The sequence below is a fragment of the Rhinopithecus roxellana genome, chromosome 14 (assembly GCF_007565055.1).
Source record: "Rhinopithecus roxellana isolate Shanxi Qingling chromosome 14, ASM756505v1, whole genome shotgun sequence".
NCBI lineage: Eukaryota > Metazoa > Chordata > Mammalia > Primates > Cercopithecidae > Rhinopithecus > Rhinopithecus roxellana.
Genome location: NC_044562.1, coordinates 22,131,915 through 22,145,346, shown reverse-complemented (window position 1 = coordinate 22,145,346; position 13,432 = coordinate 22,131,915). Strand labels below are relative to the sequence as shown.

General features: G+C 39.5%; 1 protein-coding gene and 1 long non-coding RNA gene across 2 annotated transcripts in view; one reads left to right on the top strand and one right to left on the bottom strand.

Annotated features, from left to right (window-relative positions):
• Window positions 1–13,432, bottom strand: part of LOC115893191 — an 88,647-nt gene that overhangs the window by 24,164 nt on the left and 51,051 nt on the right. The gene's annotated exons all lie outside the window — the stretch shown is intronic.
• COL4A3 (collagen type IV alpha 3 chain) overlaps window positions 1–13,432 on the top strand; it is a 149,664-nt gene that overhangs the window by 97,615 nt on the left and 38,617 nt on the right. The window contains exons 21-26 of the mRNA XM_010375623.2: window positions 2,560–2,724; window positions 5,210–5,302; window positions 5,763–5,858; window positions 8,673–8,743; window positions 9,536–9,718; window positions 12,166–12,334. Coding sequence (XP_010373925.2) covers window positions 2,560–2,724; window positions 5,210–5,302; window positions 5,763–5,858; window positions 8,673–8,743; window positions 9,536–9,718; window positions 12,166–12,334 — 777 coding nt within the window. The remainder of the gene's footprint in view (window positions 1–2,559; window positions 2,725–5,209; window positions 5,303–5,762; window positions 5,859–8,672; window positions 8,744–9,535; window positions 9,719–12,165; window positions 12,335–13,432) is intronic.

Sequence of the window (13,432 nt, the reverse complement as noted above, 5' to 3'; positions counted from 1 at the left end):
AGTGTTTCCAGCTTCTTAAATTGTCATATTTGCAATTTATAGTGGAAGAAGGAGTGGAGCTGATACAAACTGATATAGAAATGCTCTTTTTCACTTCTCAGCAGTTTTAACTAAGTGTAAACGCCTTATTGTCAGGAATTTTTACAGTGACTTTGGGGTATGAGCAGGGGCCTTGAAACTCAGAGGAGGTACAGAAATAGAAAACAATGTCATGGTAATGTGGTTGGTTGAAAATGGTAGTTTTCATAACATATCATGAGTTGCATAAGGATGCCTACATTACACTTTTTCTGTAAAGTTCTAAACTTTCGTCTGTGACTGATTAGAGTGTTTACCTTTTGAGAGTGGAAAAAGAGTTGGATCAGGGATGGTCCACAGGGACTCATCAAGTAGAACTGTAGCGTGTTCTTTTTAATGAAAACAAAACTAAGAAAAAAGAGCAAAATTTGATAAACTATTGGGCAGGTGCCCTGCCACTGATCATATTTTTCTCTGTATAATGTATATTATACTACTTCATAATTTTGAAAATTACTGAAAATTAAGCAGACTGCAGAACTATAAGTGTACTATAATTCCACTATTAAAAAAATAGATACAGAAATGGATAAATATTATATGTACCTGAATATGCATGGAAAGATATATCTCACACTGTTAATAGTAGATATCTCTTACAGTTAGAATGGGGCAAAAAGATATTTTAGAGTTCTGACATTAAAGAAGGCCTCCTTCCCCCTGCCAGGCCACTAAGTTAAAAAAAAAAAAAAAAAAAAAAAAAAAAAAAAAAAAAAAAGGCTCCTTTAAGAAGCCAGTGAGTGGAAAATTACAAAGCTCTAATTCCAGAAGAATTTTAGGATTGTTTTTTCTGTTTCTGTGAAAAATGGCATTGGTATCTCGATAGGGATTGCATTGAATCTGTAGGTTGCTTTGGGTAGTATGGTCATTTTAACTATATTAGTTCTTCTGATCCATGAGCATGGGATGTCTCTCCATTCGTCTGGGTCCTCTTCAATTTCTTTCACCGGTATTTTGTAGTTTTCCTTGCAGGGATCTTTCACCGTGTTGGTTAAATGTATTCCTAGGTATTTTATTTTGTGTGTGGGGCTACTGCAAATAGGATTGCCTTCTTGACTTCTTTTTTGGCTCTTTCATTATTGGTGCATAAAAAAGATGCTACTGATTTTGATATGTCGATTTCATGTCCTGCAATTTTACTGAATTTGTTTATCGGTTCTAAAAGTTTTTTTGATGGAGTTGGGGGTGAAGAGAGATTAGTTAATGGGTACAAGCATACAGTTAGATAGAAGGAATAAATTCTAATGTTTGATAGCAGAGTAGGGTGACTATCGTTAACAACAATGTATATTTCAAATTAACTGGAAGAGAGGACATGAAATGTATTCAACACAGAAATGATAAATACTTGGATCATAGATACTCAAAAATACCCTGACATGATCATTACACTACACATTCAATACATGTAACAAAATCTTACATGTACCCCATAAATTAGTACAAATATATATGCCAAAGTAAAATATGATTAAAAAAATACAAAACTCTGAAACAGATGTCAATCAGAAGATTCTGTCTTTATGTTCAAATAATAGGACACAATCAGATATTACCTCAGCTGGTTTCTCAGCCCTTTGCTGGTGGCATCTCTCTTCTTAATAGTTAAAATGGGCCGGGCGCGGTGGCTCAAGCCTGTAATCCCCAGCACTCTGGGAGGCCAAGACGGGCGGATCACGAGGTCAGGAGATCGAGACCATCCTGGCTAATACGGTGAAACCCCGTCTCTACTAAAAATACAAAAAACTAGCCGGGCGTGGTGGTGGGCGCCTGTAGTCCCAGCTACTCGGGAGGCTGAGGCAGGAGAATGGTGTGAACCTGGGAGGCGGAGCTTGCAGTGAGCTGAGATCTGGCCACTGCACTCCAGCCTGGGTGACAGAGCAAGACTCCGTCTCAAAAAAAAAAAAAAAAAAAAAAATAGTTAAAATGTTTGTGGGACAGACATTTGAGACTATCCGCTCCTCACATTCTCACCATTTTAAGATTAGGGTGGGGTTTGTGCCACCAGGCACAGCTCCTTTCCCAGGAGGTGACCATCCCTCATCATACCCTTTTATGTCTAAGACACTGGCAGGAATAAAGTCCACTTCACAACTTTCTCTCTTTCTCATTTTGGACACTGGAGGCATCCTCTAGTCTCTAATAAAAAAAAAATTTACAAAGTAGCATATATGGAAATATTCCTCACTTCCTTTTAAATAAAAAGATACAGTGCATTCCAAACTCTGTTTCAGTTTCTTGCAGTAAATTAGACTAAATTTCTCGTGGGAATGGAATGTTCTGCACTTTGCTGTACTGTGGTTATTTAACAAGGCTACAGATGAAAAAAGCAAGGATATTCACTTTTTTATTTAAATGTGTTATGTACCTCGCCATTGTGCAATTTTTATAAATAAAATTATATTACTCTTGCAATTAAAAAATAAATTTGTATTAATCAGGAAAAAATATAAAATACAAGAAATGATTATTTTCTCTAAGGATCCTCAAGGCCTGGCCTCAGAGGAGCCCCTGGATGGCCAGGCTTGAAAGGAAGTAAAGGGGAACGAGGCTACCCAGGAAAGGAAGCCATGGGGACTCCTGGGTCCCCAGGTTGTCCTGGTTCACCAGGCCCTCCAGGATCACCGGGACCTCCAGGACCACCAGGTAAAGATGTGGAAGGGGATCCCTTTTGTGTACAGCACCAAATGACAGATGTGTGCAAACCAGGGGCGACAAACCCTCCTCACAGCTTAGCCACCAGTCTGTGTGGTTTTTATGAGTTATCTTTCCGATGGTCTTCATATTTCACTAACTCTCTGTGAAAGAAATTGATGCAATGACTACTTAACAAATGCAGCCAAGTCTTAGCCAGAGTTTCCCAGACAGCAGAGCCGGAGGCAGGGACAAAGAGAGTGATGCGGGGAAGCATGGGTGGCTATCAAGTTGGCCTTGACCAAATGCAACTACCTGTTCAGCCCCAGAGACTATCTTCTAAGAAGCCTGTGTCAGGGAGAAAGAGGCAAGAGTGTATCCATTTGCTCCTAGTTCCCATGGGTCAAAGATTTCCCCCCAAGAGAGGAGCAGCCCCCCGTCTTCCATCCTCCCACTTCCAGGCTGTGTCTGCATGGTTCCCAGGAAGTCCTATTCCTTGGCATCAGCAGGGAAGCCCCAGGACAGTAGGCCAGAGGTGTGCCGCATGGGTGTAAGGCAACATGCTATGAGGTGAAGGGGTCAGAGATGACAGAGCTGTAGCCCAATGGACTTGAAGTGGTGCTCAGAGGTCCTGACACAGGCATCCTCTCCTTCGCATTCCTCTACAGAGCCCCCTAGCATTCTGTGTTGGCTCATAGGTACAAGAGGTCCTCACGAACATATTTTAACGTAGCTTTTCTGGGGCCAGGTGTGGTGGTGTGCCTATAATCCCAGCTTCTTCCAAGTCTCTTTTAAGATGGAGATTTAGTATCCTCTTTTTTTCTATGTCAAGGCTGACATACAGAGTTCACAGGGCTAAGGAAGCTAAAGCTGGGATCTGGGCCCAGGCGCTCGTGGCTCCCTCCCGGAGGTGTCATGCTCCCTCAGTGCCTGCTACACTCTGTCCAGGGGTCTTTGCTTCCTACCTTCCCTTCTCTAAGCAACACCCATCTGTCCTTCAGACTGCAGTTTCAAGTTCAAGTCCAGCAGAAAGCTTTCAGTGAGTCCACATCCTGTAACTGCCAAGGTTATCCCAACTGTAGAAGTTTTCACATTGCCTTATCTTTGTCTTTGTCAGTTTTTCTTACAAGAATCAAAGTATTTTGAGGTCAAAGACCATATCTTTTTAACTGTTTAAGCCCAATATGTAGCATGGGGAACACTGCAGGTACTCAAATATTTTTTTAATTAAGCATTAATTGAGTATGAAAATGTGTAAGTATACAAAAATGTATGAATGTAGTATTCATATAAGTCTACACTAAGTATTAAACTTTTATCAGATTGTACCATTTAAAGATGACCTTCCAGGTATTTTAAAGATGCAGAAAACTGATCACAAAATGGTCATTCTTCTGTGTTCCAATGAAATTAAATGTTTCTAGTGGTACCTTGTTTTTCTGAAATTTGGGACAGCTATGGTACTGTTTTTAAATATTTACTTTAATCACCATTGCCTTCAACCTGTAATTGAAATGACAGAGCCAACCATTAGATTACTGAACACAATTAACCAGTTAAAGAGAATTAGCTGTTCATTGTAACATTACAGTAGCAGAAAATGTGGAAGCTGAAAAGAGCTTTCTTAGAGACCTGCCTTAAGAATGACAACTCAATTGATATGGACAAGCAACAAAGAGAAAACAGATGATACCCTGAGTCAGAATCTATTTTTCTTTTTCTCAACATATATTAAGCATCTACAGTATATCAGGAAAATACAATGTATCAAAAAATATCCAGAATAAGATTTGATCCTTTGCCTCAAGATGCTAAAGGGATTGTCTGTGTATTAGTCCGTTCTCAGGCTGCTAATAAAGACATACCTGAGACTGGGTAATTTATAAAGGAAAGAGGTTTAATTGACTCACAGTTCAGCATGGTTGGGGAGGCCTCAGGAAACTTACACTTATGGTAGAAGGGGAAGCAAACATGTCCTTCTTCACATGATGGCAACAAGGAGAAGTGCTGAGCAAAATGGGGAAAAGCCCCTTATAAAACCATCAGATCTCATAAGCACTCATTCATTATCACAAGAACAGCATGAGGGTAACCACCCCCATGATTAAATTACCTCCCACCAGGTTCGTTTCAAGACACATGGGGATTATAGAAGTACTACAATTCAAGATGAGATTTGGGTGGGGATACAGCCAAACCATATCAACTTGGAATAACTGGAAACAACTAAGTAAGATAAAATAGGTTGATTCTGTGACAAAAAAAAAAATTATATAATGAGCTTTCGAAGACCAACTACCTTAAAAATGCCACATCTATGTAATATGAAGGGAAGAGCTGGTCACCATGTCTTCTCAGTTGCAGATAAACTTTTAAGACTAGGCTTCCAATACAAACATGAGAGAGATGCACTTTAAATAATACATATATTACAACACTCACTACATTGAAAAAAATAAATAAATAAAAAATTGCCTTTGGTGCTGTATTTTTACAGGTGACATCATTTTTCGCAAGGGTCCACCTGGAGATCGCGGACTGCCAGGCTATCTAGGGTCTTCAGGAATCCCAGGCATTGATGGGCCCAAAGGTTGGTTCAATCAATAATGTTGTATTAGGATAAGTCTTTTTCATCATCATTATTATAATTGATTTTCCCCCTGAGATAACAATGATCCCAAATAGCTACCAGTCAGTGATGATTTTGTTTATCTGTAAATCAATAATTTATTTGGCACCTATGCAATAAATTGTTGGATATCCCTAAAATGTGAGTTTTCGCCTGCATGCAAGGAAAGAATCACTGAAATAGATGTTTTACGTTAGAGTCTTGGAATTTCCCCTTTCAGAAGAACTGTATAGCTCAGAACATTAAAGTAAGCAGATCTATAATAGATGAATTTTAAAATTAATATGTATAATGTCCTAGATAATTTTCACTACATAAAAATGTTTAAATGTAATAAATGATAGTGTGGTTGGAAAATATTTGTTTTTTTCTGAGGATGTGGTGTAGCTTTATAAGTAATGCTAGTGTACTCTCATTGCAGGAGAACCAGGCCTGCTGTGTACACAGTGCCCTTATATCCCAGGGCCCCCCGGTCTCCCAGGATTGCCAGGGTTACATGGTGTAAAAGGAATCCCAGGTACAAACAATTTGCATGCAAGTGTTTTTGCAAGCATAAAAGGGTCAATACATTGGAAGAAAATAAAGGCATTTGATAGGTGGATGTCATGACGTGGTTTATGTGAACTTGGAGGGAGAGTTTCAAAAACATGTATTTTATTAACATAAAGTCAGCCAAAATCCAAGAAAAGCTGGTATTTTTCCCTGTTCCATTTTAGTTGCTGACCCCTAGCAAAGTATTGTGTTAGGCAGGAATTGTCAACACAGAGTCCTACAAGAGAACAGCAGTTAACTGAAGGCAGTGAAGCAGCTGCATGAAACAGATACCCTCTTTCTCTTCCATAAAGAAACATGCTCTCTCCCTTTTTTCTCAAAAGACACAACCCTACTCAGTCCATTTTTTCATGTTCCTACTTTTAAGAGTCATAGGAATGTGCGGTATTTCACTTTCTTCTTAAGGATGCAAATGCTATTTTAAAAAATTGCAACATCCTCAGTGCTGGGGACAAGAGAGTTGCAGAACTACAGTAAACAAACTGAGGGCACATTTGAACGGGCCAGCAGGCACTCGCTTCCAGCCCATTGTTACTGTGTAACATGTTAGGCCCTGCATTAATAAATTTTCCAAGTTTTCATCAGAAGAAAGGAATTGGAATTTTTATTTAAATCTCATGGTGTTTTTTAAAAAAAATATTAGCCACTAAGTCAAATTTTGAAAGGGGGAAAAAACAAAACATTTTATAGCCAGTGTCCTGAGGCTTAAATAAAGGATGATTCACAAGTCTCCTCTTGACAACTCTGTACCAGGCCAGGACTCTCTGTCCCACATGGTTACTCATGGCTGTCACCACCTCTGCTTTTGACCTCCCCGTCTTCAGTCACAGAACTGCCTATGGGTAAAACTTTGAAGTACAAAACATCTCTGTTTATTGACTGCGTTCCTCTGCCCCTTGTGCCACTCCCCTGTCTACACAGGGCCTCTCTCTCCCTTGCTACCACCCACAGTCCTGACTCTGCCACCAGCACCTTGGTCTTCAGACAGTGTCATCAAATTATGTATCATTAACCAGTAAGAGTTGAAGTTACAGAGCCCTTGGCCTGTGTGTTGGGCACTGTTTTAAGTGTCTTACGTGCCTCCATTCCTTTATTTCTCACATCAGCCCTAGAGGTTGGTGCTGTAATTAACCCCATTTGACAGATGAGGAAGCTGAGGCATCAGGTGGCACAGCTGATAATGTGGTAGAGACTGAACTTAAATCCAGAGGCGTGCTCTTGCCCTCCACGCCTGCATCCCCTGACCGCAGTGCTGTCACCTGTCTCCTAGGTGGCTGCTTTTGGGGAGTTAATCCAAAGGTCTACCTGGCAACCTGGATAGGGAATATGATATGTTATCTCCATCCAGTAGCCATTTGCATTGGCATAGGGTCTTCTGGGAGACTGGGTCTCAATCCAAAGAAGAAAGACTAATGGCGGCAGCCGTGGACACTGTGGCCAGCCACTGGATGACATGCACTTGGGCAGGGATCCTTTGTCCCCTCAGGTCCCACTCACTTCTCCTTTATGAAGGCCTCTGCTACTTTCAATGGCTGCCCCTGCCCTGGCTCACAGGCTTGTGCGGGAAGGAGGAGTGGAGAGGTAGGGGCTGTTCCTCATGTCACTCCTGTTCAGTATCCAAATATCCAAGGGAAGTGTTCTATTAAAACAAAAACCAAAAGGAAGAAAATGAAGGAGGGAAATAAGGAGGAAAAACAATAAAAGATAAAAAATCATTATTTTCCTAGACTCTCCTCGAGTCCCCTCCTTGGCTCAAGGTGAGCAGGTGAGCAGCTCACTGATGTTGTCCACTCATTGCATTGTTGTATTTTTCATAGTTTCTCTACATTTGGCCTATCCAGGTGCAGCTCAAAGAAGATATGTAAGCAGTAAAATGGTTTGGATCCCTATAAAAATATACACCCCAGCTCAATAGCTTGCAAAAAAATAGAATCTGAATAAATATGTGTTGATTAACTGACCAAAGACCCACCCAGAAAGTCATTTAAAGGGATCATCTTTACAGATATTTAAATATCTATGGGAAATATAAAATTGTACAATAAAATGCAATTTGTCAAGAGATATTCAAAACCTTAGAAAAGTTTGTGACCATTTGCCTCTGCCGTTATACTTTTAAAAATTTATTATAAAGGAAATAATTGGATAAATCTGGAAAGCTAAATACCCAGAGACATTTTTCAAAGCATTGTTTACAACAGTCAAAAGTTGAAAAATGTCTAGCTAACTCTAAATGTCTAAAAACAGCATTTAGCTAAATAAATGATGGCTCACCAACACAATAGGCAGCATGCAGCCATTTAAAACGAAGCTATAAATTCATACTTATTGACATGTGTATACTATAATTCCAAAATAGTGTGTATATGAGTCCTATGCACTTATGGATATAAAAATTTATCATTAATATACGTTAAACTTTAGCAAATATTATCTTCTGGTAGTAGATTTATAGGTGATTTTTAGTCTCTTCTTTCTGCATAATTTTCTTATAATGAGCATATATTACTTTTAAAAGTAATATATACTCAGAAAAAATAAAGATATAATCTTAAAATTATGAAGATTAAATTTTAAGAAGCTAAGATCTGAGTTACTTTTTCCATGATCTCTTGTTCTGTTATTTACTCCCATTCTCTTATTGCATTTATGTTTTATGACAGAAGCTGTCTTTCTTTCCCCATAAGAAAACACTCTATTTTCTTCATACATTGTATTACCCTGTCTACTCAGAGTTGGCGTTCAATGAGGAGTTAGTTAATAATTCGTTGATTTGCAGGAAGACAAGGTGCAGCTGGCTTGAAAGGAAGCCCAGGGTCCCCAGGAAATACAGGACTTCCAGGAATTCCAGTAAGATTTCATGTTTTTAAATCTTTAGCTTCGATTTGAAAAAGTGCACACTCTAGAAATACGGTTGCAACACACTTATTAGTTTGGTGCCTTGCAAATGGTAGGCACTTAATAGATACCTGTTGATTAAATGAATAAATCTGTGACTGATTAAGTGAATGAGTCAATGAATTTATAAACAGTTTGAAATGGTATCAGAAACAGAAAACAGATTAGTGGTTGCCTAGGGCTGAGGGTGGGAACAGAGGTTCATTGCAAATGGGTTTGAGGGAATTTGGGAGTGTGATGGAGATGTTTAAACATGATTGTGGTGATTGTGGCATGATTCTATGAATTTACTAAAAAATCACTGAATTGTACTCTTATAAAGGAGAAATTTTATGGTATGTAAATTATACCACAGTAAGTCTGTTAAAAATTAGAATCTTGATTGTCATAGTGAACCAAAAAGTTATAGATAAATATATTTAGATCAAATTATTCAGAGACGCTTGTTAAAATTTACCAATATTCGAACATAACCTGAATTATGGTGATTGTTCTATGGTATTGAATTAGATTATTGTGTGTATTGTTTTGAATTATACTACCTAACTGAATTATTTTTCAGTTTTGGAAGTTAACAACAAAGCAAAACAAACAAAATGCTTGAAATAATACTTGTGGACCAAAGAAAGTGTGTTGAAAAAATTCATGTTAAAATTCAAAAGTTCATGTCCACACTGTTTTTAAGATTGACACAAGAAGAATTCTAACAAAATATAATGCAGATTCATTTCTGTACTACCCTAGGGTTTCCCAGGTGCCGAGGGTGACCGAGGACTTAAAGGAGAAAAAGGTGAAACACTTCAGCCTGAGGGGCAAGTTGGTGCCCCAGGGGACCCGGGGCTCAGAGGTCAACCTGGGAGAAAGGGCTTCGATGGAATTCCTGGAACTCCGGGAGTGAAAGGATTACCAGGACCTAAAGGCGAACTGGTTGGTATTTAGCAACTTTACCCTCCCTATGAATGAAGTACTCTGAAGTTTAGAGATAAAAGTGATTTCTGTTCTTGTGATAGTTTGCTAAGAATGATGGTTTCCAGCTGCATCCATGCCCCTACAAAGGACGCAAACTCATCCTTTTTTATGGCTGCATAGTATTCCATGGTGTATATGTGCCACATTTTCTTAATCCAGTCTGTCACAGATGGCCATTTGGGTTGATTCCAAGTCTAAGAACAGAAAACCAAACACCGCCTGTTCTCACTCATAGGTGGGAACTGAACAATGAGATCACTTGGACTCGAGAAGGGGAACATCACACACTGGGGCCTATTATGGGGAGGGGGGAGGGGGGAGGGATTGCATTGGGGAGTTATACATGATATAAATGATGAATTGATGGGTGCTGATGAGTTGATGGGTGCAGCACACCAACATGGCACAAGTATACATATGTAACAAACCTGCACGTTATGCACATGTACCCTAGAACTTGAAGTATAATAAAAAAAAAAAAAAAAGTGATTTCTTTTCCAAAAATGGCCGCTCAGCACAGTTCGTTGCTCTAACTGCAGAATGAAGCATCTTCAAATTAGCAGGAATAACCCAAGCAAATAGTTATAGTATTTTGATAAAATAAATAGGTAGCATTCAGTGATTTCAACCAAACAAAATTCTATATTGATAACAACCCTATCTCATACACAAATTACAGTTCCATATTTGTATCAAATGAGTCCATGGAAAGGTTCAGAAAATCATATATAGTGGAAAGTTTAATAAATATTTTGGGGTCTATGTCCATACTTTTAAGTAAAAATAAATGCATTAGAAGACAGCATATTCAGAGGTATCATAGTCAAATAAAGAGACTGTTTTGTCATTTAAGATATTTAAGTTTATGTAAATTTAATCACTTTTCATGAAAGAATTTCTCACATGTTTAATTGAGGTAATATCTATCAAGATCTTTTTTTTTTTCCTTTTTTTTTTTTTTTGCGGGGCGGGCAGTGTTGCCCAGGCTGAGTGCAATGGTGCACTCTCAGCTCACTGCAACCTCCATCTCCCGGGTTCAAGCGATTCTCCCACCTTAGCCTCCTGAGTAGCTGGGATCACAGGCATGTGCCACCACACCCAGCTAATTTTGTATTTTTAGTAAAGATGGGGTTTTACCATGTTGGCCAGGGTGGTCTCGAACTCCTGACCTCAGGTGATCTGCCCACCTCAGGCCTCCCAAAGTGCTGGGATTACAGGTGTAAGTCAACGCACCCAGCCCTAAGATTTGTTTTAAAATGTCATAGAGTGAGAGGGTGAGCACCTGTCATCATAACGTATTTACAAGAGGTTTGCAAGGGATGCTGCCCAAACTATGAAATACCAGTTTCTCCCGGGACTAACCTGTGTTATCCAATAAAACAGATTTTACCTCAAACAGGTTTGGAGAAACTTGGTAAACAAATTTAAAGATTCATTTACAGACCCTTTAATGTCAGAACATGACCTGTGAGTCTTCCACATGAAGATAAGCTATCTGGTCTTTCCTAAATGCTTCTGACTACAAAATCCTTTTTGGCTGGCAGCATCTACAGGGCCAGCAGTTCTCAGACCCTGCCTTGGCCAAGTCCCAGGCTGTTCACTTTGTGGTAGTTATGCTTATAAAGCGACAGTGCCAGAATTCTGTTGGTCTAGTATTAAGTGAATTTGTATGATGTCCCTACTTGCATCTCACTTTCTTTATAAGTTCTGGTACAGATATTCCATAAAGTAAATGAGAGAAAAATCAAGGTGGTGATTTGTGGAGGCTTACATCCTGTCATTAGAAAAGGACACAGACCACTTAGCCATCTGATGACATTGAACAATGAAAAATTGAGTCAAATTTATTTCAGAGGGCCATGTTGGGAAGGAAGAGGGCTTAAATTATTTTGTCAAATTCAACTTCTTTTAAATCTACAAATCATTTTCAAGGTTATAGCATATGAAGATTTAAAAACTAGACAGTTTATGAGAGAAAATGGAAGTGGGAAATCCCCTTTGTCATGAAAATACCTGGTGAAAACACAAGTAAAGGTTTGCTGTACTCATTTTATTTCAGAAATATAACATTATCATAAAAATCACCGCTAAAGTCATTTGAACTACTGTCAATTTGAACTTAGTTCTAGTGGCTATTATTATATGAGAGATCTGTCATTGTAAGATATCTCAAGTGGGACTCAAGACAGTTCCAAGTTCAAAAAATGTTGCTAAACTCCAAAGGACACAAAATGGCAGAAACCTGCAGTGCTCTTATTTTAGTAATAATTCTCATCAAATGCCAAATGCTTTTAATTCAAGATCTCAATGACAGCCTAACTGGTATTCATATCTGGAGGATGATTAACCTGTCGTAAGAAGATACTGGAATGAAGCACAATTCAAACACATTCCTGTTGTCACAGGCTCTGAGTGGTGAGAAGGGGGACCAAGGTCCTCCAGGGGATCCTGGCTCCCCTGGGTCCCCAGGACCTGCAGGACCAGCTGGACCACCTGGCTACGGACCCCAAGGAGAACCTGGTCCCCAGGGCATGCAAGGAGTTCCTGGAGCCCCTGGACCACCCGGAGAAGCCGGTTGGTTAGTTTTCTTTCCAGTCCTGTTTTCTGATGGAGTGGGTTGATTGTTTCTAGAGCTAACGAAGCTTCTCGAAGACTAAGGAAAATATAGAAACTTGCTTTTAATGAATAGAATATGTCATCTCACAGATGCCAGGAAAGAATATGTAGGGTATGTTAGAGAAAACTCATCTTTTCTCCATTACTGGGCAATTCAACTGAAATTTCCTAGGATATTCCGTATCTATTACTTATATAAATATATGAAATGAATAGATGCTAAGCGTTATTGCAAATTAGTTTTTTGTGTGTGTGTTTTTAGAGACAGGGTCTCACTCTGTTGCCAGACTGGAGTGCAGTGGCATAATTATAGTTTACTGCATCCTCAAACTTCTTCTGGGCTTAATAGATCCTCCCACCTGGTCTCCAGAGTAGCTGGGGCTATAGGCGTGTGTCACCACGACCAGCTAACTTACATTTTATTTTTATTTTTTGTAGAGACAGGATCTTGCTGTTTGTCCAGGCTGATCTCCATCTCCTAAGCCCAAACAATCCTTGCTTCAGCCTCCCAAAGTGCTAGGATTACAGGTGTGAGCCACTGTGCCCAGCCACAACTTTGTTGATTTTGATCCATAACTCAATAGGCAGGTTACAAATAAAAGTTTAAAATATCTAAGACAAATGAAGGAAATGGTCTGCTAATAGTTTAAAAGTCCAGGTAACTTTTGGGATATACATATACTGGCCGTAGTTCTGAATTCAGGAGTGTGGCTGGAGGTCAGAATAGCATGCTACTGACAGTTTTAAGCGAATAATGCCACCATGGTCATGTTTTACTTCTAAAATCACTTTAGGCTGGGCACAGTGACTCACACCTATAATCCCAGCCTTTTGGAAGGCCAAGATGGGCAGATCACTTGAGGTCAGAAGTTCAAGACCAGCCTGGTCAACATGGCGAACCCCTATCTCTACTAAAAATATAAAAATCAGCTGAGCATGGTGGCACATACCCACAGTTCCAGCTACTTGGAAGGCTGAGGTAGGAGAATCACTTGAACCTGGAAGGTGGAGGTTGCAGTGAGCCGAGATCATGCTACTGCACTCCAGCCTGGGCAA